This window comes from Myxine glutinosa, chromosome 3 (assembly GCF_964187855.1).
Source record: "Myxine glutinosa chromosome 3, kmMyxGlut1.1, whole genome shotgun sequence".
NCBI classification, from domain to species: Eukaryota; Metazoa; Chordata; class Myxini; order Myxiniformes; family Myxinidae; genus Myxine; species Myxine glutinosa.
The window spans coordinates 221,249-248,346 of NC_136263.1; the positions used below are offsets into that span (position 1 = coordinate 221,249).

Consider the following 27,098-nt stretch of genomic DNA (forward strand, 5'->3'; position numbering starts at 1 on the left):
ATTAATTCTGACTCTTCGTTGCACCAGAATGTGATTGTATGGCACCGTTAGAAAGTTTAGGACCTCCCAATACCTCCCCGCAGCTCTTCCTCATGGTACAACAACAACAACAACAACAACAACAACAACAACAACCGCGGCGGCGGCGCGGGGAGTGTGCGTCCTCACTCCGGCTTGGTTAGCCGCCATTGAACATGTGCTCCGACGGGGTTACCACGCAGGGGCTCGCTGTCAGCTCCTCGTCAAGGGCGGAGCCCAGTAACCCCCCGCACCCAATGGAAGCGGCGGACCGATTCCATCTGGGGCGGAGCCGGCGAGCCGAGGGCGTGTCACTCCCCGCTGAGCATGCGCAGAAAGAGGGAGGTGACGTCAGATGCGCGCTGGACTTGAAGGAAGAGAGACGCCACCAACCGAGCGCTGCGATACCTCCCCGCATCTCTGGACTGGACCGAGCTGTATCCTGTCCCGGAGCCAAGGTGCACCTTGTGCTATCGACTGCCTGCCCTTCCTTGCCATCAATCCCTGTGTAAGTCAGTCTTGTCCCGTTTGTCTGTGGTCTGTCGGGGATAGATAAGACTGTGTCTAAGTGCCCATCTTTCTGTGCTTTACCTCTTACCGTGTAATCTACCCGTTTCTGCATCACCAATTATATCCTCCTCCGGAGGTCTTGAGAACTGTACCCCCTTGTGTCATTGCATTAATCCCAGCCGTTGTGTCCTTTCCTTCATTGATTTAGCATAGCGCGATTCGGTCAACGTTCGAGTGGAATCGGGTAAACTGTGCGAACACGGCGGCCATTCCGCTCGGTCAAGCAACATCTTAAGTCGTGTCCGTAACACATTGCAATACCACAAATGTGATTGCAATACCAATGTGTCCGTAACAAATGTGTGTTATGTATGTAGCTGCTTACATGACCAAGAATGAAAAAGGTGTAGGAGAGCTATTGAAACAAGTGTGCAAAGAATACAAAGATCAGGACATCAAAACAATGTTGAGACGTGTGGGATCAGTATTCTTGAACCATCGTGAAGTAAGTGCACAAGAAGCTGTGTATCGAATTTTGTCAATGCCAATGAAGAAATTCAGTAGACAGGTGTTGTTTGTCAATACTGATGCAAAAACAGAACGATCAGCTGTGCTGAAACCACAAAAAGAGCTTGATGGTCTGGATGATGGAGATGAGGATATATTCCAAAGTAACATCATCATAAGATATGCTTCAAGGCCTAACATATTGGAAAACCTGTGCCTTGCTGATTTTGCTGCCAATTATACAGTTAGTCATTGTGACAGAGGTGAAGAGATAGATGACAGTGTTCCTGTGGTATTAGAAATGGATCAAGAACAGGCAGGATTAGCTGACAGAGATAGACTCCCGAAGTACATCAAGTTGAAAGATGGCAAAGGAACAATGCATAAACGTCGATGTGAAGCAGTAATTCGATTTAGAAAGTTTAGTTTTGAAAAAGACTCCAGTAACTTCTATCGAGCAAAACTGATGCTATATTTACCATGGAGAAATGAGGATGTTGATCTGACTGCAGGCTTTCCTGATTATGCTTCTCATTATTTTGCCGTTGCCGATGCCATATGTGAAAATGAGGCAAAATTCACACAAAATTTGGAACTAATCGATCAAGCTATGCATGATCATGCAGAATATGGACCACCGGAACACGCATGGGCAAACATTGCACCCGGTGCTGAGCATAACAATTTGCAAGATATAAATGAAGACATTGATGTGGAGAGGGATATTGACCAGGAAGATCTTGATGCAAATGCCAACATGATTGAATGGCCAAAATGTATCCAGACATCAGAACTTGTAGCACGTTATCAAGCTGAAGCTGACCGAGAGCTTATGTCACCCTCAGAATATCGAAAAATGATTCGTAGACTCAATGTGAAACAGGCAGAGATCGTTTTTTTATCACAGACAGTGGTGCAAAGCTGCCGTAATAGCAATGAAACAGGGTAAAACTGTAAAACCATACAGACTTTTCTTGAGTGGTCCTGGTGGTGTTGGGAAAAGTCATGTGATAAAACTGATACATTCAGACACTAGAAAGTTGTTAGCACTGTCAGGTGGGATAAAACCAACAGATGTCACGGTGTTGTTGACTGCTCCTACAGGAGTTGCTGCATTTAATATTGGAGGAATGACCATTCACTCAGCGCTGCTTCTCCGAACAACTAAGTATGGGAAAGAAGGTGACCATCTGTCATTTGAGAAACTGAATTCTCTATGATCCAAGCTGGAACATCTGCACTTGGTTATCATTGATGAAATTTCCATGGTTGGATCAGATATGTTGTTGAACATCCACAAGCGTCTAGAGGAAATTAAAGGAGTTACTGGAGATTCAATATATTTTGGTAATGTGTGTATTCTTGCAGTTGGAGATTTGTATCAACTTCCTCCAGTGAGACAGTCACAAATATATCAACCTGTACGTGATCCAGTCGAAAGGTTGAATGGTTGTCTCTGGAAAGAAGAGTTCAAAATACATGAGTTGGATGAAGTTATGCGTCAGAAAGATGACTGTGCATTTGCAGAATTGCTTTGCCGTGTTAGAGTTGGGAAATGTACAAATAGAGATCTGGATGTATTGAAATCTAGAGAAATCAGTTTAGATGATCCAAATTACCCACACGATGTACTCCACGTATTTGCATTCAACTGTGATGTTGATGACAGGAATATGGCAAAATTGGAGAAACTTGCACCAGGTCCTAAACAGCGTATTTACATTCATGCATCAGATGACAAAACGGACAGCACAGGACAACTAAATTTGGAAAGAATACCAACTTCACAGAAACGTTCTGAAACTGCTGGTCTTCATACGACTCTCATTTTGGCAATTGGTGCACGAGTGATGCTCACATATAATGTGAATACTGGAGATGGACTTGTTAATGGTGTAATTGGAACTGTTGAAAGTATCATAGAAAATACAAACAAAGGAGTTGCTATAGTTCTGGTGAAATTTGACAACGAAAATGTAGGTACAAGTGCTATTTCTGGAGGTCAGTTGAAAGACCGATATCCCAATGCAGTTCCAATCAAAAGACACAAAGGGAAATTTGAAAAAGGAAACAGGAAGGCAGCGCAAATCTCCAGAAGACAATTCCCGCTTACACTGGCTTGGGCAGTAACAATTCAAAAGTGTCAGGGTCTCACAGTCGATGAAATTGTTGTCAGCATGAAGGGTGCAAAACGATTTGGAAAAGGACAAGCATATGTGGCATTCAGTCGAGTGAAGACTCTGCTTGGTTTGCATATACTTGACTTTGATTCAGCTGGAATAAAAGCTAATGATAAATTGGAACATGAAATTAATGAAATGCGTGTTAATACATTATCACTGGAAGAGTTAATCTTTTGACCTTGCACAAACCTGACTGGATAACAGTGGGTCACTTAAATATCCATTATTTCCTGGAGAAATTAGCAGACCTGATGAGTCATAGAGAAAATCAAATTTTAGCTGAAACAGATGTTATGTGTTTCACTGAAACCTATCTGACAGATGATCATAATGTTGATGAATTTGCTGAGAAATATGGATATACAGTTTTCAGACAAAATATTCCAAGCATGCATGATCATGGTAATTTGCACGGAGTGATGATATGTGCTCTGACTGATCTGCAACCTAAAGAACTAGAACTGATATCTGTGAAAGGATTGGAGTCAAAAGCGATAGTTTTAGAAACGCAGAAATCACGTTTTGTTGTTACTGTAGTTTATAGGAAACCATCATTCCCAATGAAAACCTTCTTGCTACAACTAAGTAGTCTTCTTGATTTGATGCCATTACATGTGCCAACAATCATACTTGGTGACTTCAATGATGATTTGACAAACCAAAGACAAACAGAGTTGACAAAGCTCATGCAACGCTATGGATTCAAACAATGTATTAACCAGGCAACAACAGATAGAGGTACAATGATAGATCACATATATTTCAATAAAAATGAACCGGAACAAGTTCACATGGACGTGCATGATACGTACTATTCTGATCATGACATGACTTTTGTCACCACAGAGTGTACATGAATGGTTCATGAGACATAATTGATGTCGTTGTAAGTTGTTATAGCAGATATTCTCCGCAAGCATGACATATATGACAGCATGCTATGATTTCAAACAGTACATTACATATCTTAGCCCAGACAGAGCTACATTATCAAATATTTACCTGATTGTAATTAACATCAGTAATTAAATATTGATACATGTGAACTTCCTCCAGTGAGACAGTCACAAGTCTATCAACCTGTATGTGATCCAATAAAGGTTGAATGGTTGTCTCTGGAAAGATGAGTTCAAAATACATGAACAGCAACACTTCAAATTGGATACACTTCTTCATCAGAAGCTATATCAAATTCTCTAGAACTGCTAAACCCAATGGTGTCAATCATGACCAGGGAATGATCTCGTCATCTGAATCTTGTAACACCAATGACCTCTGGTGTGATACTATACTGTATGTGACTTGATTAGTGTTGTACAATGTTGACTACCCTTTGTTAAAATACCTGAAAATGAGTTTGTGATTTTACATCATTTGTGATTTTACATCATGTGATTTACATTTTACACGTCCAGCATGGTGATTTTAGTTCGGTGGGAATCAGAATATGGTTTTGACATTCACTCAATATCTTGGTTCACATTTCTGGTACAGAGTAGTATGTTGTGCACATGTGTTCTGAGCATCTGTATTAAAGATAGTATCTCATCTTGCATATAATGCACTTGTGTGATCTTACTCTTCACAACCTTTGATTTTCTCCTCAGTGCTAGTGGACACAGCCTTCATAACATTCAATCGACTCAGTTGAAAGTTCAATGACATTCTAGAATGGCTGAAACTGGTCAGAAAGTATCTCCAGTATTGTTCTTTGTCAGGTCGATCTTGATTCCTGGATGTGACTTGTTTTTAGTTAAATACCAAAATGAGTGGTGTTTGGATCAATGATTACAAAGAAATTACGACTGATGAAGCTGAGAACATCTGTTATATTGCAGACAGAGTTAAATGCAATTATGACGTCATAAGGGAGGCACCTATGACGTCATCATTAACATATTTTATTCCCCATGGAGAGTTCTTTACAATGAGCCATGTCTCAATTTTTTCTATTCAGCACTTTTGGAGATATCGAGGTGCAAGGTTTTTTGGTTTTTCCAAGATGGCGGCTGAACCACGTGACCGATGACGTCATCATGAACATATTTTATTCTCCATGGAGAGTTCTTTACAAGGAGCCATGTCTCAATTTTTTCTATTCAGCACTTTTGGAGATATGGAGGTGCAAAGTTTTTCGGATTTTCCAAGCTGGCGGCAGAACCACTTGACCGATGACGTCATCATTAACATGTTTTATTCCCCATGGAGAGTTCTTTACAATGAGCCATGTCTCAATTTTTTCTGTTCAGCACTTTTGGAGATACAGTGGAACAAAGTTTTGCCGTTTTTCCAAGATGGCGGCCGACCACGTGACATATGACGTCATCATTAACATATTTTATTCCCCATGGAGAGTTCTTTACAATGAGCCATGTCTCAATATTTTCATTTCAGCACTTTCGGAGATGTTGAGGTGCAAAGTTTTCGGTTTTTCCAAGATGGCGGCCGAACCACGTGACCGATGACGTCATCATTAACATATTTTATTCCACATGGAGAGTTCTTTACAATGAGCCATGTCTCAATTTTTTCTATTCAGCACTTTCGGAGATGTGGAGGTGCAACGCTTTTCAGTTTTTCCAAGATGGCGGCTGAACCACGTGACCGATGACGTCAACATGAACATAATTTATTCCCCATGGAGAGTTCTTTACAATGAATCATGTCTCAATTTTTTCTATTCAGCACTTTCAGAGATATGGAGGTGCAAAGTTTTTCGTTTTTTCCAAGATGGCGACCGAACCACGTGACTGATGACGTCATCAGTAACATATTTTATTCCCCATGGAGAGTTCTTTCCAATGAGCCATGTCTCAATTTGTTCTATTCAGTACTTCCGGAGATATGGAGGTGCAACGCTTTTCGGTTTTTCCAAGATGGCGGCCGAACCACGTGACTGATGACGTCATCATTAACATATTTTATTCCCCATGGAGAGTTCTTCACAATGAGCCATGTCTCAATTTTTTCCATTCTGCACTTTCGGAGATATGGAGGTGCAAAGTTTTTCGGTTTTTCCAAGATGGCGGCCGAACCACCTGACCGATGACGTCATCATTAACATATTTTATTCCCCATGGAGAGTTCTTTACAATGAGCCATGTCTCAATTTTTTCTATTCAGCACTTTCGGAGATGTGGAGGTGCAAAGTTTTCGGTTTTTCCAAGATGGCGACCGAACCACGTGACCGATGACGTCATCATTAACATATTTTATTCCACATGGAGAGTTCTTTACAATGAGCCATGTCTCAATTTTTTCTGTTCAGCACTTTCGGAGATATAGTGGAGCAAAGTTTTGCCGTTTTTCCAAGATGGCAGCCAACCACGTGACATATGACGTCATCATTAACATATTTTATTCCCCATGGAGAGTTCTTGACAATGAGCCATGTCTCAATTTTTTCTATTCAGCACTTTCGGAGATGTGGAGGTGCAAAGTTTTCGGTTTTTCCAAGATGGCGACCGAACCACGTGACCGATGACGTCATCATTAACATATTTTATTCCACATGGAGAGTTCTTGACAATGAGCCATGTCTCAATTTTTTCTGTTCAGCATTTTCGGAGATATGGAGGTGCAAAGTTTTTCGTTTTTTCCAAGATGGCGGCCGAACCACGTGACTGATGACATCATCATTAACATATTTTATTCCCCATGGAGAGTTCTTTCCAATGAGCCATGTCTCAATTTGTTCAATTCAGCACTTCCGGAGATATGGAGGTGCAAAGTTTTTCGGTTTTTCCAAGATGGCGGCCGAACCACGTGACTGATGACGTCATCAGTAACATATTTTATTCCCCATGGAGAGTTCTTCACAATGAGCCATGTCTCAATTTTTTCTGTTCAGCACTTTTGGAGATATGGAGGTGTAAAGTTTTTCGGTTTTTGCCAATATGGCGGCCGAACCACGTGACTGATGACGTCATCATTAACATATTTTATTCGACATGGAGAGTTCTTTGCAATGATCCATGTCTGTATTTTGTCTGTTCAGCACTTTCGGAGATATGGAGGTGCAAAGTTTTTCGGTTTTTCCAAGATGGCGGCCGAACCACCTGACCGATGACGTCATCATTAACATATTTTATTCCCCATGGAGAGTTCTTTACAATGAGCCATGTCTCAATTTTTCTATTCAGAGATATGGAGGTGCAAAATTTTTCGGTTTTTCCAAGATGGCGGCCGAACCACGTGACATATGATGTCATCATTAACAAATTTTATTCCCCATGTAGAGTTCTTTACAATGAGCCATGTCTCAATTTTTCTATTCAGAGATATGGAGGTGCAAAATTTTTCGGTTTTTCCAAGATGGCGGCCGAACCACGTGACATATGATGTCATCATTAACAAATTTTATTCCCCATGTAGAGTTCTTTACAATGAGTCATGTCTCAATATTTTCTGTTCAGCACTTTTGGAGATATAGTGGTGCAAAGTTTTGCCGTTTTTCCAAGATGGCGGCCGACCACGTGACATATGACATCATCATTAACATATTTTATTCCCCATGGAGAGTTCTTTACAATGAGCCATGTCGCAATTTTTTCTGTTCTGCACTTTTGGAGATTTCGTGGTGCAAAGTTTTGCCGTTTTTCCAAGATGGCGGCCGACCACGTGACTGATGACGTCATCATTAACATATTTTATTCCCCATGGAGAGTTCTTTACAATGAGCCATGGCTCAATTTTTTCTGTTCTGCACTTTCTGAGATATAGTGGCGCAACGTTTTGCCGTTTTTCCAAGATGGCGACCGAACCACGTGACCGATGACATCATCATTAACATATTTTATTCCACAAGGAGAGTTCTTGACAATGAGCCATGTCTCAATTTTTTCTATTCAGCACTTTCAGAGATATAGAGGTGCAAAGTTTTCCGGTTTTTCCAAGATGGCGGCCGAACCACGTGACCGATGACGTTATCCATTGGGCACAGTCTATTCCAGGGCAAGACAAATTTGTTTGCAAAGTTTGGCGATTCTAGGTGCAACGGTGTAGACGTAAATCTTCGGTTTGTAAATAGTTGTTGAACTTTGGCCTATGTTGACCTTTTGGCCTACGCTAATCTCAAAAATAGTTGGTGGTTGAATTCAGTTTGCCGATATGTAAATCCCATTCAAATGTCAAGTGAATTGGATGAAAATTGAGGATTTCAGGAATTTGAAAAAAGTGGTTGACCTTTGACCTATGGTGATCTTTAAAATAGTTGGTGGTTGAATTCAGATTGCTGATGTGTAAATCCTCTTCAAATTTCATGTCAACTGGATGAAAATTGAGGATTATAGAAATTTGAAAAAGGTTTTTAACCTTTGGCCTATGTTGACGTTTTGGCCAATGCTGATCTCAAAAAATAATTGGTGGTTGAATTCTGTAAGCTGATATGTAAATCCAATTCAAATTTTAAGTCAATCGGATGAAAATTGAGGATTTTAGAAATTTGAAAAAAGTGGTTAACCTTTGGCCTATGTTGACGTTTTGGCCAATGCTGATCTCAAAAAATAGTTGGTGGTTGAATTCTGTAAGCTGATATGTAAATCCTCTTCAAATTTCATGTCAACTGGATGAAAATTGAGGATTTTAGAAATTCGAAAAAAGTGGTTAACCTTTGGCCTATGTTGACGTTTTGGCCTATGCTGATCTCAAAAAATAGTTGGTGGTTGAATTCTGTAAGCTGATATGTAAATCCAATTCAAATTTTAAGTCAATCGGATGAAAATTGAGGATTTTAGAAATTTGAAAAAAGTCGTTGACCTTTCGCCTACGTCTATGCTGATCTCAAAAATAGTTGGTGGTTGAATTCAGTTAGCTGATGTGTAAATTCTATTCAAATTTCATGTCAACTGGATGAAAATTGAGGATTTTAGAAATTTAAAAAAAGTGGTTAACCTTTTGCCTATGTTGACCTTTTGGCCTCTGCTGATCTCAAAAAATAGTTGGTGGTTGAATTCTGTAAGTTGATATGTAAATCCAATTCAAATTTCAAGTCAATTGGATGAAAATTGAGGATTTTAGAAATTTGAAAAAAGCGGTTGACCTTTGGCCTGTGTTGACCTTTTGACTTTTTGACCTCAAAAACTATAGGATTTTGTCGGACCCCAAACTCTACCATTTGGTGAAGTTTCGTGAAAATCGGTTTAAAATTGTGACCTGTAGGCAAGTATAAGTGAGCGGATAGACAAACACACACAAACACAAACCAGAGTGATCAACATACAGTGGAACCTTGACTTACGAGTGCCCCAACTTACGAGTTTTTCGAGATACGAGCCGTCGCTCGGGCGGTTTATTGCTTTGAGATGCGAGCCGAGATCCGAGTTATGAGCTTTCGCCACCCGGTCACGTGGTTATCTTGCCGTGCAAGTACAGTATCTCTGTCGTATAGCGCTGCATTTTTGTTTTCGCATGTTGGTTATTTTGAGTTTTGCCGCCAGGTGGGTTCTGGTCACGTGGTTATCTTGCCGTGCACGTACAGTATCTCTGTCGTATAGCGCTGCATTTTTGTTTTCGCATGTTGGTTATTTTGAGTTTTGCCGCCAGGTGGGTTCCGGTCACGTGGTTATCTTGCCGTGCACGTACAGTATCTCTGTCGTATAGCGCTGCATTTTTGTTTTAGCATGTTGGTTATTTTGAGTTTTGCCGCCAGGTGGGTTCTGGTCACGTGGTTATCTTGCCGTGCACGTACAGTATCTCTGTCGTATAGCGCTGCATTTTTGTTTTCGCATTTTGGTTATTTTGGAAAATTTCTTGTTCATGTCGAACATTTCATGTTCATGTTCATGTTTTCATGTTCATGCCATGCCAGGCCACAACTTGTTCAGAGTGCCGGCGATAGCTCGCCTTCTCTTTGTGGAAAACACGGTGAGATCCTTAACATCCAACAACTAATGGGACGCAAACGGGGCGCCCAGTTTAGCGGTACACACATTGATGAATCACCCTGCCTGTGATTCACCCATGACAGGTTATAGCTGGGTCGGGATTCAAACCCAGGCTGGACAGTTTAGACTTTAGAGTCAAGTGTGCGTACCTCCAGTCCAGGCCATCCTGCCAACTTGTATGCTGCATACAGGTGAAATATAAAGCGCGAGATATTTTTATATATACTGTATATTTTTTTAAAAATTGGTGTGGTTTTTGGCGGGCTGGAACGGATTAATAGCATTTCAATGCATTTCAATGGGGAAATTTGATTTGAGATACGAGCAATTTGAGTTACGAGCTCGGTCACAGAACGAATTAAACTCGTAAGTCAAGGTTCCACTGTACTTGCAAATTTTTTCATTTTTTTCCCCAAGTAACAAACGCAACCGACCAATATACTTGAAAAATCTTCGGTTTGGCAAGTAACAAACAGACAGAAGAACAAACGAACCCAACCAATATTCTTGAAAAATCTTCGGTTTGGCAAGTGTTACGTGCTCCTCCACGACCCCCTGGTCACAGTGAACCTCCGAGCCCCGAGAGGAGTCACGGCAGAAAAATGTGTTATTCTGTCTGTCACAGATCAATGGAGAAGCCACCCCAATTGTTACTCACAAACAAATATTGTATTAAGATCACACAAGAACAACAGTACAACAATAATAGTAATCAAAAGTACAATCATTAAATCCTATGATGGTACCATCAGTTTCGCAATATATAACTCACTGTGCTCCAAGTGAGTGAAACAAGAACATTCCCAATGTCTCTTTTCCCGGCTTCCAGCCCAAGTCGATCCGCTCCAGCGATCGTCAGAACGATGTCCAATCGACACCAGAATCCCGTTCGGATGGCAAGTACATTCCCGCTGCCAAAGTGGGGCAAAGGCACCCTCAAGGTGACTGGGAAATCCAAAGGCGCCCTCCAGGCGACTGAGAGATCACACCCTCGGGTATGGCCGTTTCACAGCTCACAGTCGGTGACACGCAGACTTTCCACTCAAACGCCACGTTACACACACACACCCCAGATCGACGTCTGAATGCGGTGAAAATGTTCGAAGCGAGATGAAACCTTGAGCCAAGCGCAAGTCCTGCGCGAGTCAAAATGGCCGACGGCCCGGTCTCGTGGCGTAACGGCACGACGATGATGATGATGATGATTCTCTTCAGAATCCACCGCAAAACCTGACACGCAGTTTGATCTGTCACAGCGATAACAACTCTGTCGCAGGAATCGCTTTCCTGGGAAACCCAAAGCTCACTCGTGACTCTCGTTCGTCAACGTTCGCTCAGACCTCAAAGCAGCTCGGCCTTCTTGTCGAACGCACTCGCTCCGCCTTCTTTTCCTCTTCTTTCTCTTCTTCCTCTTCATCGTCGTCCGGTTCCCGATCCGGTTTCCTGTTTCTTTTTAACACTAACTTTTCACCTTTTGAAAACAGTTCATAAACAATAAACCTTTTGAAAACAATAATAGTACATGGAATCAACAATGTTTACAGTGGATGAAGACCACCACAACGGAAGTGACGAATCCGTAACACAAGTAACAAACAGACAGAAGAACAAACGATCCCGACCAATATTCTTGAAAAATCTTCAGTTTTGCAAGTAACAAACAGACAGAAGAACAAACGAACCCGACCAATATTCTTGAAAAATCTTCGGTTTTGCAAGTAACAAACAGACAGAAGAACAAACGAACCTGACCAATATTCTTGAAAAATCTTCGGTTTTGCAAGTAACAAACACTAATCGAGTGAAAACTGAGTACTCCGTTTCAGCATGCGTCATTGCCGGGCCCCCTTCGGTGCCCGGCAATGACGTCATGCAGCGCCTGGAGATGACATCGGAAAGGAGCGCTGTACAAAAAGCGATTAAAAGATTAACACGACACCTATCCTATCATCAAGTGAGGTGTGTATCCTGTAAACATCATTGACTCACACATGAGGAGAAAGTTGAATGGTGCGACCACTCTGTATCTGCCACTGGACTTCATCCAAATATCACAGCATATAATTTATCGGAAATACGAAGAGGGTGCACACACCCTGCACTGCCTGGATCCACCGATGCACGTGTGATGGTAAACGCAGGTATGATGGACCAAAGTCCACGTTCTGTATGAAACTTGCTTGTAAATCCCTGTAACTCTTGCTGAATTAATTGAGGTGAATAGCAATACATAATTTAGCGTGGCTAGCACTTTTATCACGTGTGCGTGTTTCGGGCGTTTTATTTTGAACGTTTTGTTTAATATAAACGCAATATAATGTTGTATTTCCGAGAACAGATTTGGAGGAATTGGCTTTGAAATAACAAATGACATTTCTGAAATTCGAACCCGAAGAGACTTTCTTCACCTGGAAGTGTTTATCGAGCGTTTTACGTCATTTAACGGTCAGACATTCAAATGTTTCACGGTTTCTGTATATTGTACAGTGTTTGATAATCCGTTTGCAGATCTGCTGAATCCTAAAATTAGACTATGGATTAATTAAATCCATTAAACAGGTGCTTCACGGTGACTTGACTCGAACTTCATTGCGAACGGTTTGCAAATCGCAGGTGGTGTTGAAGTCGCACTCGCTAAACCATAACGTGGTCCACCTGTTGTTATTGAAATTGTCGAATCGCCATTTCCTTACTCTGGTTCATGAAAGAGCTAGTATTTAAATCGTGCCTGTGGAAGCTTCCCGATCAAAACTTACGTCTAGCATATTGATATTTAACACACTCTTGAGTGTCCAAGTCATTTTTGCTTTAATTAATTCGAGTTTTATGTCTCTTGTCTCTATTAAATGTCCTCTTTTCTCCATTATGGACGTTTAATGGAATTATTTGTTTCTCTGACAGCAGGATCAAGGTAAACGGTCTTCAACTATGGCTACAAATCAGAACATCATTCAGCCAGAGAATCCTGTTGCATCACTCTCGGTACGTCATAGTACAAAACAAAATTTCTCGGAAGGGGACACTTGTGTTTTGCACATTTGCTTTATTTTGTGCCCATTAATTTGAGCAACGTTAAAACGGCTTCCAAAAGTTCATTTTTTACTCGAACACAAAATGAAATGGTAAGTGATGTCATGACCCAGAAAGATCATCCATGGGTGAGTGGATCCTGGTGGTGTGTTTTGGGGGTGGCATTCACTCTTCTGATCATTTGTTTCGCACATTAGTCTAGGAATTAATTTTATTCTTGAAGTGCTCATGTATCTCCCCCTTGCTCCATAATTTGCGATCCACCAACTAAATCAGAGTGCAATAACGTTATTGTAGATGTGTTATTTCCTTTTGTAGAATATTCCTCCAGATGGTGTTGTGTGTCCGACTGCTCCAGAGATGGATCTTCAAGACCAACTGAAAGATGTAAGAGAACTCGATGTTTGCCTCTTCTCTGGATGGAAGTTGATTTATTGTTTTTCTTGTTTTTTTTTACAACTTTGAATCAACTTTGCACCAATATCTTTCATTTACACTCGGAACTAAGCAATGCCATGTATGACTGACTGATTGATATTGATGATTTGTTTTCTAGAAAGATCGAACAAAATTTTAATTACCTTTCTCCTTTTCCTCCTCGTTCCCACTTTCCTCTTCCTCCTCGTTCTCCATCGTAATTTGCATGTCCTGGAAGGCACTTGAAAAGAATAAGCATTGGATGCTCTACAATCAACAAAGAGAGCTCTTTGTCAATGACCTGCGTAGGCACGCTTGCCAGCTCGAGGGGATGTTGAGGAAGATGGCCAGTAATAAAACCGAAGGTGACTTTTTAAAACTTTGATGAAACTTTTTACAAGTCTTTATTGAAGGTTGCGTTTAATTTTTTCTCCCCCAAAAACAGGTTAATGAGTGGTGACAGAGCTTTGTCAGTCAGTTGTATCCACAGGCTGAGCTTACTATTTGAAATCATGATGTCTTCCCTGAAAGGAATCTTTTTACCTCTGCCACCAAAGGTGGGCGGAGGTTAGATTTTCACCTTTCAAAAATTACGTAACGCTATTTTAAAAAATAAAAAATTGTGTAATGTAACGCAAGATTGCGTAATGTAATGCTTGATTACCGTGCTTTCTGATGGAATACATTAAACCTTGCTATCATTCGACACTGGCGAAAGTACTCGTCGCTTCACTGACAGGTTTAATCAAAAGACAGAGACATTGGCATTCCCCAACCCCCTCCCACCACCTGTTCACCTAACCACCTCTCCCTCCACCCCTCACCCAAACCCCTCCTCCCACCCCCATCAACCACCTCCTCACCCACCCACATCGACCCAGGACACACTTCCCTTGCTGCTAGAAATATTTACCTCACACGATATCCCTGGCTCCCTCTGGTTATTTTACCTGTGCGAAGAGTGCTTTAATCTCAGCTTTGCCCACATAAAAAAGGAAATTGTAATACCCACTGTTATCACCACCAGGTAGCAACACCTACACGGTACACATTTACATAGATAATTTATGCCCCACCCCTGCCCCCCACATCCCCGTGTGTGGCTGTGTCAACATAGCCCATGCAACCCCCTCGCCCCTCCCACCACAATTTGTATTTGTACCGCGAGTTTGGAGCTTGTTTCTTAAAATATTTGGCCGTGCATGAGGAACAAAGGCAGACACACAAAAAGCCACAGAGAGACAATGGTGTCATGATTTACACCAATCATAATACAAACATTTAATTTGTACAAATTTATTTGTAATATTGGTAATATTATTTATTTGTAATTTATTTGTTATCTTAAAAGGACCAAATGGTCAAGGGTCCAAGCTGCTCTAATGGGTCTTTGGGGTATGAAGGATCTTGGGGGTCTTTTGGGTCTTTAATGGTCTTTGGGGTCTTTCAGGTATTTTGGCTCCTCTGCGTCTTTTGGATTGTTTGGTTGTGTGGGGTCTTTAAGGATATTTGGGGTCTTTGGTGTATTTTGGGTCTTTGAGGTATTTTGGGTCTTTGGGGTCTTGGGGGTGTTTTGGGTCGTTGGGGTGTTTTGGGTCGTTGGGATGTTTTGCGTCTTTGGGATGTTTTGGGTCTTTGGGGTGTTTTGGGTCTTTGGGGTGTTTTGGGTCTTTGGGGTGATTTGGGTCTTTGTGGTGTTTTGGGTCTTTGGGGTGTTTTGGGTCTTTGTGGTGTTTTGGGTCTTTGGGGTGTTTTGGGTCTTTAGGGTGTTTTGGGTCTTTGGGGTATTTGGGGTGTTTTGGGTCTTTGGGGTGTTTTGGGTCTTTGGGGTGTTTTGGGTCTTTGGGGTGTTTTGGGTATTTGGGGTGTTTTGGGTCTTTGGGGTGTTTTGGGTCTTTGGGGTGTTTTGGGTCTTTGGGGTGTTTTGGGTCTTTGGGGTGTTTTGGAGTGTTTTGGGTCTTTGGGGTGTTTTGGGTCTTTGGGGTGTTTTGGGTCTTTGGGGTATTTGGGGTGTTTTGGGTCTTTGGGGTGTTTTGGGTCTTTGGGGTGTTTTGGGTCTTTGGGGTGTTTTGGGTCTTTGGGGTGTTTTGGAGTGTTTTGGGTCTTTGGGGTGTTTTGGGTCTCTGGGGTGTTTTGGGTCTTTGGGGTGTTTTGGGTCTTTGGGGTGTTTTGGTCTTTGGGGTGTTTTGGGTCTTTGGGGTGTTTTGGGTCTTGGGGGTGTTTTGGGTCTTGGGGGTGCTTTGGGTCTTGTGGGTGTTTTGGGTCTTGGGGGTGTTTTGGGTTTTCAGGGTGTTTTGGTTCTTGGGGGTGTTTTGGTTCTTGGGGGTGTTTTGGTTTTTGGGGGTGTGTTGGTTTTTGGGGGTGTTTTGGTTTTTGGTGGTGTTTCGGTTTTTGGGGGTGTTTTGGTTTTTGGGGGTGTTTTGGTTCTTGGGGGTGTTTTGGTTCTTGGGGTGTTTTGGTTCTTGGGGGTGTTTTGTTTATTGGGGGTGTTTTGGTTATTGGGGGTGTTTTGGTTCTTGGGGGAGTTTTGGTTCTTGGGGGTGTTTTGGTTCTTGGGGGTGTTTTGGTTCTTGGGGGTGTTTTGGTTTTTGGGGGTGTTTTGGTTCTTGGGGGTGTTTTGGTTCTTGGGGGTGTTTTGGTTCTTGGGGGTGTTTTGAGTCTTAGTGGTGTTTTGAGTCTTGGTGGTGTTTTGGGTCTTGGGGGTGTTTTGGGTCTTGGGGGTGTTTTGGGTCTTGGGGGTGTTTTAGGTCTTGGGTGTGTTTTGGGTCTTTGGGGTGTTTTGGGTCTTGGGGGTCTTATGGGTCTTTTGGGTTTTCAGGGTATTTTGGGTATTCTGGGTCTTCCGGATCTTTAAGAGTCTTGGGGGACTTAAAGTGTCCAATGGTCTAAGGGGTCTCAGCAGTCTAAAGGTTCAACAACAAACAACAACAGGCATTTTAAGGCCATTTTCCCTGCTAGAGCGGGGGTTAGCCTTGCAGTCCCCATGACAATCTTCTCCATTTTGCCCTATTTTCTACATCTCCCCTTGTTAACCCCCTTGCCCGCATTTCTTGTTCCACCATCTTTAGCCAAGTCTTTCTCGGTCTTCCCCGTCCTCTACTTCCTTCTACATTCATTTCCATCACTCTTCTCAACCAGTCACTTTCATCCTTCCTCAACACATGACCAAACCATCTCAACCTGTTCCTCTTCACAGCATCCATCACAGGCTGTATTCCCATCATCTTTCGCAATTCATCATTTGTCTTCCTCTCTCTCAACGATACTCCGCACATCCACCGAACCATTCGCATTTCCTCCCTTTCCAGCCTTCGTTGCTGCTCTACGTTCATTACCCATGTCTCGCTCCCATAAATCATAACACTTCTCACACATGCAGCACACACCTTTCCCTTAAGCTTCAACGACACTCCCCTCCTCATCAGCACTCCACTCAATTCCCGAAACTTCTGCCATGCACACCTCACTCTAGCAACCATTGCCGAGTCTGATCCACCTTCTCCATTCAGCATGTTTCCGAGGTAGCAAAATGTTTTCACACCTTCCAGCTTCACGCCGTCTCCAAGATCCAACTCAACATTTCCTCCAGCTGCAGCTCCCTCTGTGCACACCTTACACTTGAATGTAGCTGCCACACTGGTTGGCTATTTTTCACACTGGTTGAATGTAGCTGCCACACTCGCTAATTCAATGGCTATAAAGGCTATTTTTGATTTATTGATTAAACAATAAATCGATTAATCATTTTATTATGTGATTCATGACTTAATTAATTTTTATAAGTGACAGATTCGGATGAAACGGTGGTGCTTTAGGTATTCTGTTAGCCAATTGATTAATTATGCAATCATTTTATGATTATTATTTATTTATTTTCATTATTAATCATTTATTTATTTTCTTTCTCATCTGGGCAATATCTCAAGCACCTTTTGAGCGAGGAAGCTGATATTTGGACATGACAGTGACCAAGTGATGTGGCTATAAAGGATATTTTCCATTTATTGATTAATCAATTCATCAATGAAATAATTTTTGATTAATCAAGTAGTTATTTAATTTTTTCAATTGAAGACTTGGTTATTTAATTTTCAAATAGTTACAGCTTCAAGTGAAGCACTGGTGGTTTAGGTATGATATTAGCCAATTGATTAAGAAAATATTGCATGATCATTATTTGTTGATTTCAATCATGCAATTAATCAATCAATTATTGCACACGTCTCCCTCCTGATAGTGTCTATGAGCTACACCGCGGTATTGCCGGGCACCGGAGGCACCCCGGCAATGCCGCGCTGGAGGATGTTATTTATTTATTTGCCATGGGAGCAGTGGTGGTGATTTTGGTTTCAGATACTTTGAATGTATCTGTACTTGTTACTTCGCAAAAAAAAAAAAAAAAAAATTGCAAGTATGTTGATCACTCCTGTGTGTGTGTCTGTCTGTCTGTACGCTCACTTATATTTGCCTACAGGTCACAATTTGAAACAGATCTTCACGAAACTTCAGCAAATGATAGAGTTTGTGGTCCGACAAAATCCTATATATTTTTTGAGGTCAAAAGGTCAACATAGGCCAAAGGTCAACCACTTTTTTCGAATTTCTAAAATCCTCAATTTTAATCCGATTGACTTAAAATTTGAATAGGATTTACATATCGGCTAACTGAATTCAACCACTAACTATTTTTGGGATCAGCGTAAGCCAAAAGGTCAACCAACATAGGCCAAAGGTCAACCACTTTTTTCAAATATCAATAATCCTCAATTTTCTGCCGATTGACTTGAAATTTGAATAGGATTTACATATCGGCTAACTGAATTCAACCACCAACTATTTTTGAGATCAACGTAGGCCAAAAGGTCAACAACAATTTGGAATTTCCAAAATCCTCAATTTTCATTCCGATTGACTTGAAATAGGACTTATATATCGGCAAACTGAATTCAACCACCAACTATTTTTGAGATCATCGTAGGCCAAAAGGTCAACATAGGCCATAGGTCAAATTTCAAATTTCTAAAATCTTAAATTTTCATCCGATTGACTTGAAATTTAAATAGGATTTTCATAGCAGCCAACTAAATTCAACCACCAACTATTTTTGAGGTCAAAAGGATATTCTACTGATTGCCATTCTACTTTGTTCTGTTTTGCCAAGTGTCACTCTATGAGTGATTTTTCGTTTGTGTGTTTGTCTGTCAGCTCACTTATACTTGCCTACAGGTCACAATTTTAAACCAATCTTCGCGAAACTTCACCAACTGTTAGAGTTCGTGGTCCGACAAAATCATATATATATTTTTGAGGTCAAAACGTCAAAAGGTAAACATAGGAAACATAAGCCAAAGGTCAACCACTTTTTTCCAGATTTCTAAAATCCTCAATTTTCATCCGATTGACTTGAATTTTGAATAGGATTTACATATCGGCTAACTGAATTCAACCACTAACTATTTTTGGGATCAGTGTAAGCCGAAAGGTCAACATAGGCCAAAGGTTAACCACTTTTTTCAAATTTCAAAAATCCTCAATTTTCATCCTATTGACTTGAAATTTTAATAGGATTTACATATCGTCGAACTGACTTCAACCACCCACTATTTTTGAGATCAGCTTAGGCCAAATGGTTAACATAGGCCAAAGGTAAACAACAATTCCAAATTTCTAAAATCCTCAATTTTCATCCGATTGACTTGAAATTTGAATAGGATTTTCATATCATCTTACTGAAACCAACCACAAACTATTTTTGAGGTCAACATAGGCCAATAGGTCAACATAGGCCAAAGGTTAACCACCTTTTTCGAATCTCTAAAATCCTCAATTTTCATCCGATTGACTTGACATTTGAAAAGGATTTACATATCCGCTAACTTAATTCAACCACCAACTATTTTTGAGATCAGCATTGGCCAAAAGGTCAACATAGGCCAAACGTGAACAACAATTTCGAAATTTCTAAAATCCTCAATTTTCATCCGATTGACTTGAAATTTGAAAAGGATTTACATATCGGCTAACTGAATTCAACCACCAACTATTTTTGAGATCAGCATAGGCCAAAAGGTCAAAATAGGCCAAAGGTCACCCACTTTTTTCAAATTTCTAAAAGCCTCAATTTTCATCCGAATGACTTGAAATTTGCATTGGATTTTCATATCAGATTTTCAACAACTGAATTCAACCACCAATTATTTGTGAGGTCAAAAGGATGCTCTACTGAGTGCCATTCTGCTTTGTTCTCTTTTGCCAAGTGTCGCTCTATGAGTGATTTTTGATTTCTTTGTTTGTTTGTCCGGGTGATATCTCAGCCTTCCTTTGAACTAGGAAGCTGAAATTTCGGCACAATAGTGAGCAAGTACTTTGGCAAAAACTATTTTTTTGTTTTTTGATTAATCAATTAATTGATTAATTACTTGATTATTATCGATTAATTAAGGACTTATTTATTTCCTTTCTCTAGTGGGCATTATCTCAGGCCCCTTTTGAGCGAGGAAGCTGATATTTGGACATGCCAATGACCAAGTGATGTGGCTATCAAGGATATTTTTGATTTATGGCTTAATCAATTAATCGATTAATGACTTGTTTAATTCATTTTTAAAACGTTACAGCTTCAGATGAAGCACGGGTGGTTGAGGTATGCTATTAGCCAATTGATTCAATAAATTATTTTACGATCATTATTTATTGATTTTAAGTCTGCAATTAATCAATTATTATACACATCTCCCTCCCAATACCGTCTGTGTGCTGCATGGTGGTATCGCTGGAGGCGCCCCGGCAATGCCACACTGGAGGATGTTATTTCTTTATTTGGCATCGAGGCGGTGACCTTTGAATGGTCCTGTACTTGTTTTCATATATTTTTGATTCCAGACCGAGTTGAGTCAAATTTTTATTTGAGTTGAAGTGTTTTGAAATGTACATCTGTATGAGGGAGAGACTGCAAAAACGCAATGTTTTGCTGGAACATGTCTTGTGTAGGGACTGAAAGACAGTCATCCATTGAAGAATTCCCACAATCCAAGGCGGAGCAAGATGCTGTAAGAGCAAGAACAACAAGACTGGAGATCCAGGTGGAGAAGCTGCAGACACAAATTGATTATGAGAAGCAAGAAAAAGCTCACCTTCAGCTTCTTTGTTCCAAGGATGATGTAGAAGTAGAGGTAAGCTTACTACTATGTGATTAATTTGGAAGAGTAATGTTATTACTGCTGGAGTGAGGAATAGAGTTCAGATACAGGACTTTGAGAGCAAGAATGGAGGGAAGAAGCGAAAGGAAAAGGTAGGGAAGGTGGGTTAGAGCCAGAGAGAAATGGGATGGAGTCGAGATTTACTCTCGCTCCTAAGACTTGTAAGCCAACATGTGGTGTGTGGTCTCAGATCACGTAGCAGTGATTAGCCATATTCAAAGCCATGCATGAGAAATAGAATGCTGTGTTTTTTTTTTTTTCAATGACTGCTGCAAAAGAAAACGTTGCCACGTTGATGCTGAAACAACACCAAAAGTCTACCAGTGGCGTAGCCAGGCTTGTTTGATACTTTATTTAAAGAGGATAGTATGACCTGGGTGGGGTTACCAGTTACCAATTAGCAAATAATGCAAGTATTAAATTATTTTGAAGTACTCTAAGTCGTCTGTCACCATGGAAGTGAAGAGATTGCATTGATACACTGATTTATGCTATATGTTTATATTGTCCTGTGGATGGCTCGATTAAGACAGAGCGTCCATGGATGGTTAATCGAGCTTACTTTGAGGCGTTTCCAATTGATGACGGACAATACGCGAGCAGGGGGAGGTTTGGGGAGGATGCCGACTTACCTTCACGGCCCCGTGTGCAGTCTTCAACCTGCAAATCAATTAAACTCACACAAACACTGGGTTTAGAATACAAGGGAAAATAATAAAAGGGTTTATTTACAATAACTATCGGGACAAGGAAATGCGATGATAAAAATTAAACCCAGGTTGTGATCCCACTCAGACTTCAACAACAGGACAAATGGAAGGATAATTGAAAGAAAACATGTTCCGTAGTGCGGGCTTATCTTTGTGGTTCATCAAGAATCGTCTGGGATCGAGCGCGTTCGTCCGACGCAGCGCTGGTGTTGGCGGGAACTGCCTGGTCGTTGGTGTGGAGCAGCCCTCGGCACACCCGCGCGATTGCTTGTCAGTGCTCCAACCGCAAGCCTCGCTCGTTGTTCGTATGTGAACGCAGGGGAAGAGAATCGTCGGCGGTCCGTCTCTCCACCGAAGTCCAAAGGCAAGAAGATAGTCAGGTTCACTGTGTAATTTCGTTGGAATTTTTGGGGGATTTGGAAAACTATATATTTTTGGAAACTATTGTATAGTCAGTCAGAAAACCAATGTTGCTATTTGCACAGACTCCTGTATGGCGGCCATCTTGGATTTTCAAAATTGCCGCCGTAGAACTAATGTTTCTCAATATCTCAGCTTCTAAATAACATAGAGCTTTGATTCTAATGGCTAAACATACATTTTCAAGGGCCCCGAATCCAATGGTAACAAGTTCGATAAGCTAGACATGACCATAGAGCTCCTATGTGGCGGCCATCTTGGATTTTTCAAACTGGCCGCCGTAAACTTGATGTTTCTCAATATCTCAGCTTCTAAACAACATAAAGCTTTGATTCTAACGGCTAAACATACATTTTCAAGGGCCCCGAATCCAATGGTAACAAGTTCGATAAGCTAGACATGACCATAGAGCTCCTATGTGGCGGCCATCTTGGATTTTTCAAACTGGCCGTCGTAAAACTGATGTAACTCACCTTCTAAAGAGCACAGAGCTTTGATTCATCATTGAGTAAAGTCATCATCATCCTCATCATCGCTTTCGTTCATCACATCTTGAGAGTCCTCATCATTTTGGCACTGGATGTCACACTGACAAAGGTCTGTACAAGCCAAGTTGTTTGTTCTGCAGGAACATCTAGATGAAGAACAGTCTGTTTTGCACTGACATCTAGCCATTTGGATGATGGCCTTGGGGGCTGGAGGCTCCTCAGTTGTGGTTGGTTTCACTTGTCCATCCGTGTCTTTGTAAAAGCCGTTTTGCAGGGGATTCAGCTGAGGATCCTGTTGAGCAATGCTTGCCTGACCCCACACTCTGGCTTGGATATGGACTCTAAGGATGTGCTGCTTGAGAGCTCCAAGAGTAGGAGGAAGCCTGTCACTTTCTGCCATGTGTTTGCAAAAGAGATACCATCGTAGTTCGGGGATGCTGTCGATGTGGATGCCATTTGGAGAGTAAGCAGCACATACAAAGTTAGCTAGTGTGGACAACATGTCCTCCATCACTTCAGTTGCATCTGAAAGCATTCGCACGGTGTCTATGACATCTTCACTTGCTTTGAGGTAGACATGCAGCCAGGTTGCTTTGCCTATTCGAGAGAACCTCCCAGTGTTGTCTGCCCCTGTGAAAGCATGAAAGGCTGGCAACGCCTTTGCTCTTTCGACCCCTAGAGCTGTCCACAGTGGCTCTATTTGAAGTATTCCAGAGGCCATGGAAATGGATGTATTCCTCAGCAGTAGGTCATAGTTTGCTATGACTAGTACCAGGACATCTGTGTCGGGAGAGAAGAACACCAACTGCGCATCATGTGGGTTTCACTGGGATGCCAGCATGGCCTGGTGGATCAACAGGGTGTCAGCTTCTTCATGGTTGTTGTCCTCGAAGAGCAGGTCACTGTTGCTCCTAGTACGCACTGAAGCAGACGTGATGATCAACTTGGATGAGTGACTGTTGTATTCTAGAGTTTTCGCTGCCAGATAGTCAGTCAGATCAGCCTTTGTTTTGTCATGAGAAAGGAATCTGCTCATTGGGATGTGTTTGATGTTGGTGTCATCTCTGACTTGATACTGTACTGCATCCTTTCCTTGCCTTCTTTTAGCCCTGGTAGCACTCTTCAGAGAATCGTTTTTGTCCGTGTCAAAGACCAGTATGATCTCATCACAATCTTTTGTTAGAGACATGAGTCTGTCATTGAAGCATTCACCCAGATCGTTGACTTTCACTACAGTGGCTGGTTTCTTTGTCAGCTTATGCACAAGTACCATCCCATCCACCAGTGCAATCTTCCGACTTGTAGGTTTACTAGATGTGGATGCCATAGTTCTTGTGTCCATTGGATCTTCTTGTAGAACACTTGCAGCTGGTGTCTGCTGCTGATCTTCGGGGTGAATTTCTGCTCTTGCTAACTTGTCGAGGAGATGAATTAACTTCGACTTGTCAGTGCATGGAAGAATTGTCCCATCTGGAGCGAACAGTGCTCTTGGTGTCACAGTGAACTCGTAATTTCCGATGGCATATTTCTGGTTGACGTCTCTGTTTGACTTGGCAAGGACCATGAGCCTTCCGTACAGTTCCTTAGTCTCCTTCAGATCCACAGTCCTGTCTCTGAGTTTCACTGTGGTTCTCTTGTTCCCAGACGTGAACATCTTGTTGTTCTCCTTCTTGACTGGTGCCCAGAGGCTAACATCTCCATTGATACGCTCCGACACGTAGTCTTCATACAACTTCTGACCAGTGACATCAATGTTCAAGATCTGTGGTACATACTCGTCTGGGATGTAAGCATTCGTTATCACATTGTGCAGCTTGTCACCTTCAGTGTCAAATGGATTCCCGTGACTCAGTATCGCAGCCTTGATCTTGTTGATTGCTTCATGCTCCCTCTTGACTGCACTTGGACCAAGGTCATGATGTTCTGTGATCTTGTCACCTTCCAGGCCAAACTGACTCTTGAAGTCTTTTGACAGGCGTGATAATTGTGGTGTAACCATGAAGAATCTCTGTCTAGCATTGGCATTGTTACAGATGCCAATCAGTCCAGAGTGAATCTTCATCAGCTTGTTCAGATGTTCACATGCATGATCTGGTCCAATGGATACAAACGGGATGTCATTCTTGGTTACTGATAGATTGCCAGCTCCTAGTTCTTCCCAGGTCCTAGGGTGATTGGTTCTTAGGTCATACATGTCTGCGATGTATCGGGGCCAGAGCCGCTTGTATTTGATCCGGTCCATGGCAAAGAATTGATAGAACAGCATCCTGATATTATTTTCCTCAACTGTACCCTGGGGATCAAACATTACTTTAGTAGCTTGTCCACCCGTAAACAGATTTTAAGTTCTCATGAACATTAGGAGTATCTGTGTGTTATTTGGCAGTATGCCACAAAGGCCCACAAAGGGCAAAACACTCGCAGTAGAATAGTATTTCTCATTACAGTCAACACAGTCAGGTTCAGCATGTCCAGATTTTAGATTTCGTTGGATTGTTTTTGGGATTTAGAAAAATCAAAGCTCCGTCATATTTAGAAGATGGGATCCTGAGAAACATCAATTTTACGGCGGCCAGTTTGAAAAATCCAAGATGGCCGCCACATAGGAGCTCTATGGTCATGTCTAGCTTATCGAACTTGTTACCATTGGATTCGGGGCCCTTGAAAATGTATGTTTAGCCGTTAGAATCAAAGCTTTATGTTGTTTAGAAGCTGAGATATTGAGAAACATCAAGTTTACGGCGGCCAGTTTGAAAAATCCAAGATGGCCGCCACATAGGAGCTCTATGGTCATGTCTAGCTTATCGAACTTGTTACCATTGGATTCGGGGCCCTTGAAAATGTATGTTTAGCCGTTAGAATCAAAGCTCTATGTTATTTAGAAGCTGAGATATTGAGAAAAATTAGTTCTATGGCGGCAATTTTGAAAATCCAAGATGGCCGCCATAAAGGAGTCTGTGCAAATAGCAACATTGGTTTTCTGACTGACTATACAATATAGTTTCCAAAAATATATAGTTTTCCAAATCCCCCCAAAAATCCAACGAAACTTTAAATCTGGACATACTGAACCTGACTAAGAGGTCCAAGCGCAAGAGAAGGCAAGAAGGGAGGAGACGCAGAGGCGAAGAGTGAAGAAGGAAGAAGCGAAGGGGCCAAGAGTCGAAGATCGAAGAGTAAAATGTCGTTTTCTTCTCACTTTTATCAGACCTCGTCTGACGTCTCTCGCGCTTCCCTTCCAATCAGTGCGTTGCTTCTTGGGGTTCTTTCGCGCCCTCCTCACTGATTGGCCGAGCGCCTCACACCTTTGGTGTTGGTGTCATCGGTCGGTGGCCAATCAGTGTGGCATGTCTTTCACCTTCCTTACTCTCCAATCGGCAACCTGGTTGTTACTCGCCCCTCCCCTGGCCAATCACGAGTTCTCCTGGGCGTGGCTCTCCGCCTGCCTGTTCGATGTTTGCCTGCCATGCCGCCGTAGTACGCGGTTGCTTCCGGTCTGTTCTTCCAGTCAGGTTTTATTATGTGAGGTAAGTTAATTACTGTGTATGCGCTAATGGGCCTAACTAATGTATATGGGTGTGTTGCCATATGGGACACCAGAATGATCACAGAGGGAACGACACACCGGGGAATTATCATAAACCGGAGAACTACTTAACATGCCCCGCCCCCTCGTGGCAGGGCCACATATCCAACTTATCCGACATCCGGGCTACACAGAACTTATTACATCGAGATTCTCTAGCACGATAATCGAAGCACCTACCTATGCTGATCGACCTGAATCTACATATATTCCCCTACCCAAAATTCATAACAATATGTTTCGAGTCAACAATGTGAACCAACGATACACCGCTTCAATCAACGATGTACATTCTCTCATTCTCTTTCAACACAGAAAGATCAAAGGTATTGTTATGAATTTTGGGGTAGAGTGTTATATACAGTCACGTGAAAAAGTAAGTACACCCCATGTAAAGTTTTGACTTTTTCAACATATTTCAACATACAGCTATTTGATCTTCATTTCAACAATATTGAGAGTTAAAGGTGATATTGAAGGAGCTGTGCTCCCACGTAGTCGGAAGAATGGACGCGACAAAAAGCTGGAATTCGTCCGAGTTTCTTTATTGTCACAAAACAACTCGGGTACTCTGAAAAGCCCGTTTATCGGGCAGCAATATACATGCACACATTATCCCGGAGCGTTTGCCCGGGAAAGGCGAGAGGGGGCGTGGCCGGGCGTCCTGGCCGCGGCCTGGCAAGTCGAGGGCGGGCATGCCCGGTCATGCCCGGGCGTCCCGGCCGAGGCCTGGCAAGTTGAGCGCGGGCCTGCCCGGGCGTCCTGGACGAGCCCGGCATGGTGATCGCTCCGCGTCCTTGGTAGGTGCAAGGCGATTGTGTAAACCCAGCGGTAGCCGCTACACACATCCCCCCAGAATCGACTTGCACCGGCAGGGTCAATTTGAGGGGGGTCCTGATGACCCGGCCGAAGCGACCCCTGGCGGGTCGTGGGGGGGGGGGGGGGGTCCGGTGTGGTGGTGGGCGGTCGAGTGGGGGGCACCGTGGACGGGGGGCGGCCTCGCCGCGGCGGAAGGGCCAACCGTGGCGGTTGGTCGATGTCCACGTGCGCCGGCTTGAGGCGGTCCACCGCAATCCGGTCCGACATGCCGCCGATGTCGATGACGAACGACTTGTCGTCCCGTCGCAGGACCCGGAAGGGTCCGTC

General features: G+C 42.3%; 1 protein-coding gene across 1 annotated transcript in view; it reads left to right on the forward strand.

Annotated features, from left to right (window-relative positions):
- Positions 1-12,493: 12,493 nt before the first annotated feature.
- CEP55 (centrosomal protein 55) overlaps positions 12,494-27,098 on the forward strand; it is an 82,347-nt gene continuing 67,742 nt past the window's right edge. Inside the window, exons 1-5 of the mRNA XM_078773684.1 lie at positions 12,494-12,547; positions 13,004-13,084; positions 13,451-13,519; positions 13,788-13,914; positions 20,540-20,721. Coding sequence (XP_078629810.1) covers positions 13,031-13,084; positions 13,451-13,519; positions 13,788-13,914; positions 20,540-20,721 — 432 coding nt within the window. The 5' untranslated portion in view covers positions 12,494-12,547; positions 13,004-13,030. The remainder of the gene's footprint in view (positions 12,548-13,003; positions 13,085-13,450; positions 13,520-13,787; positions 13,915-20,539; positions 20,722-27,098) is intronic.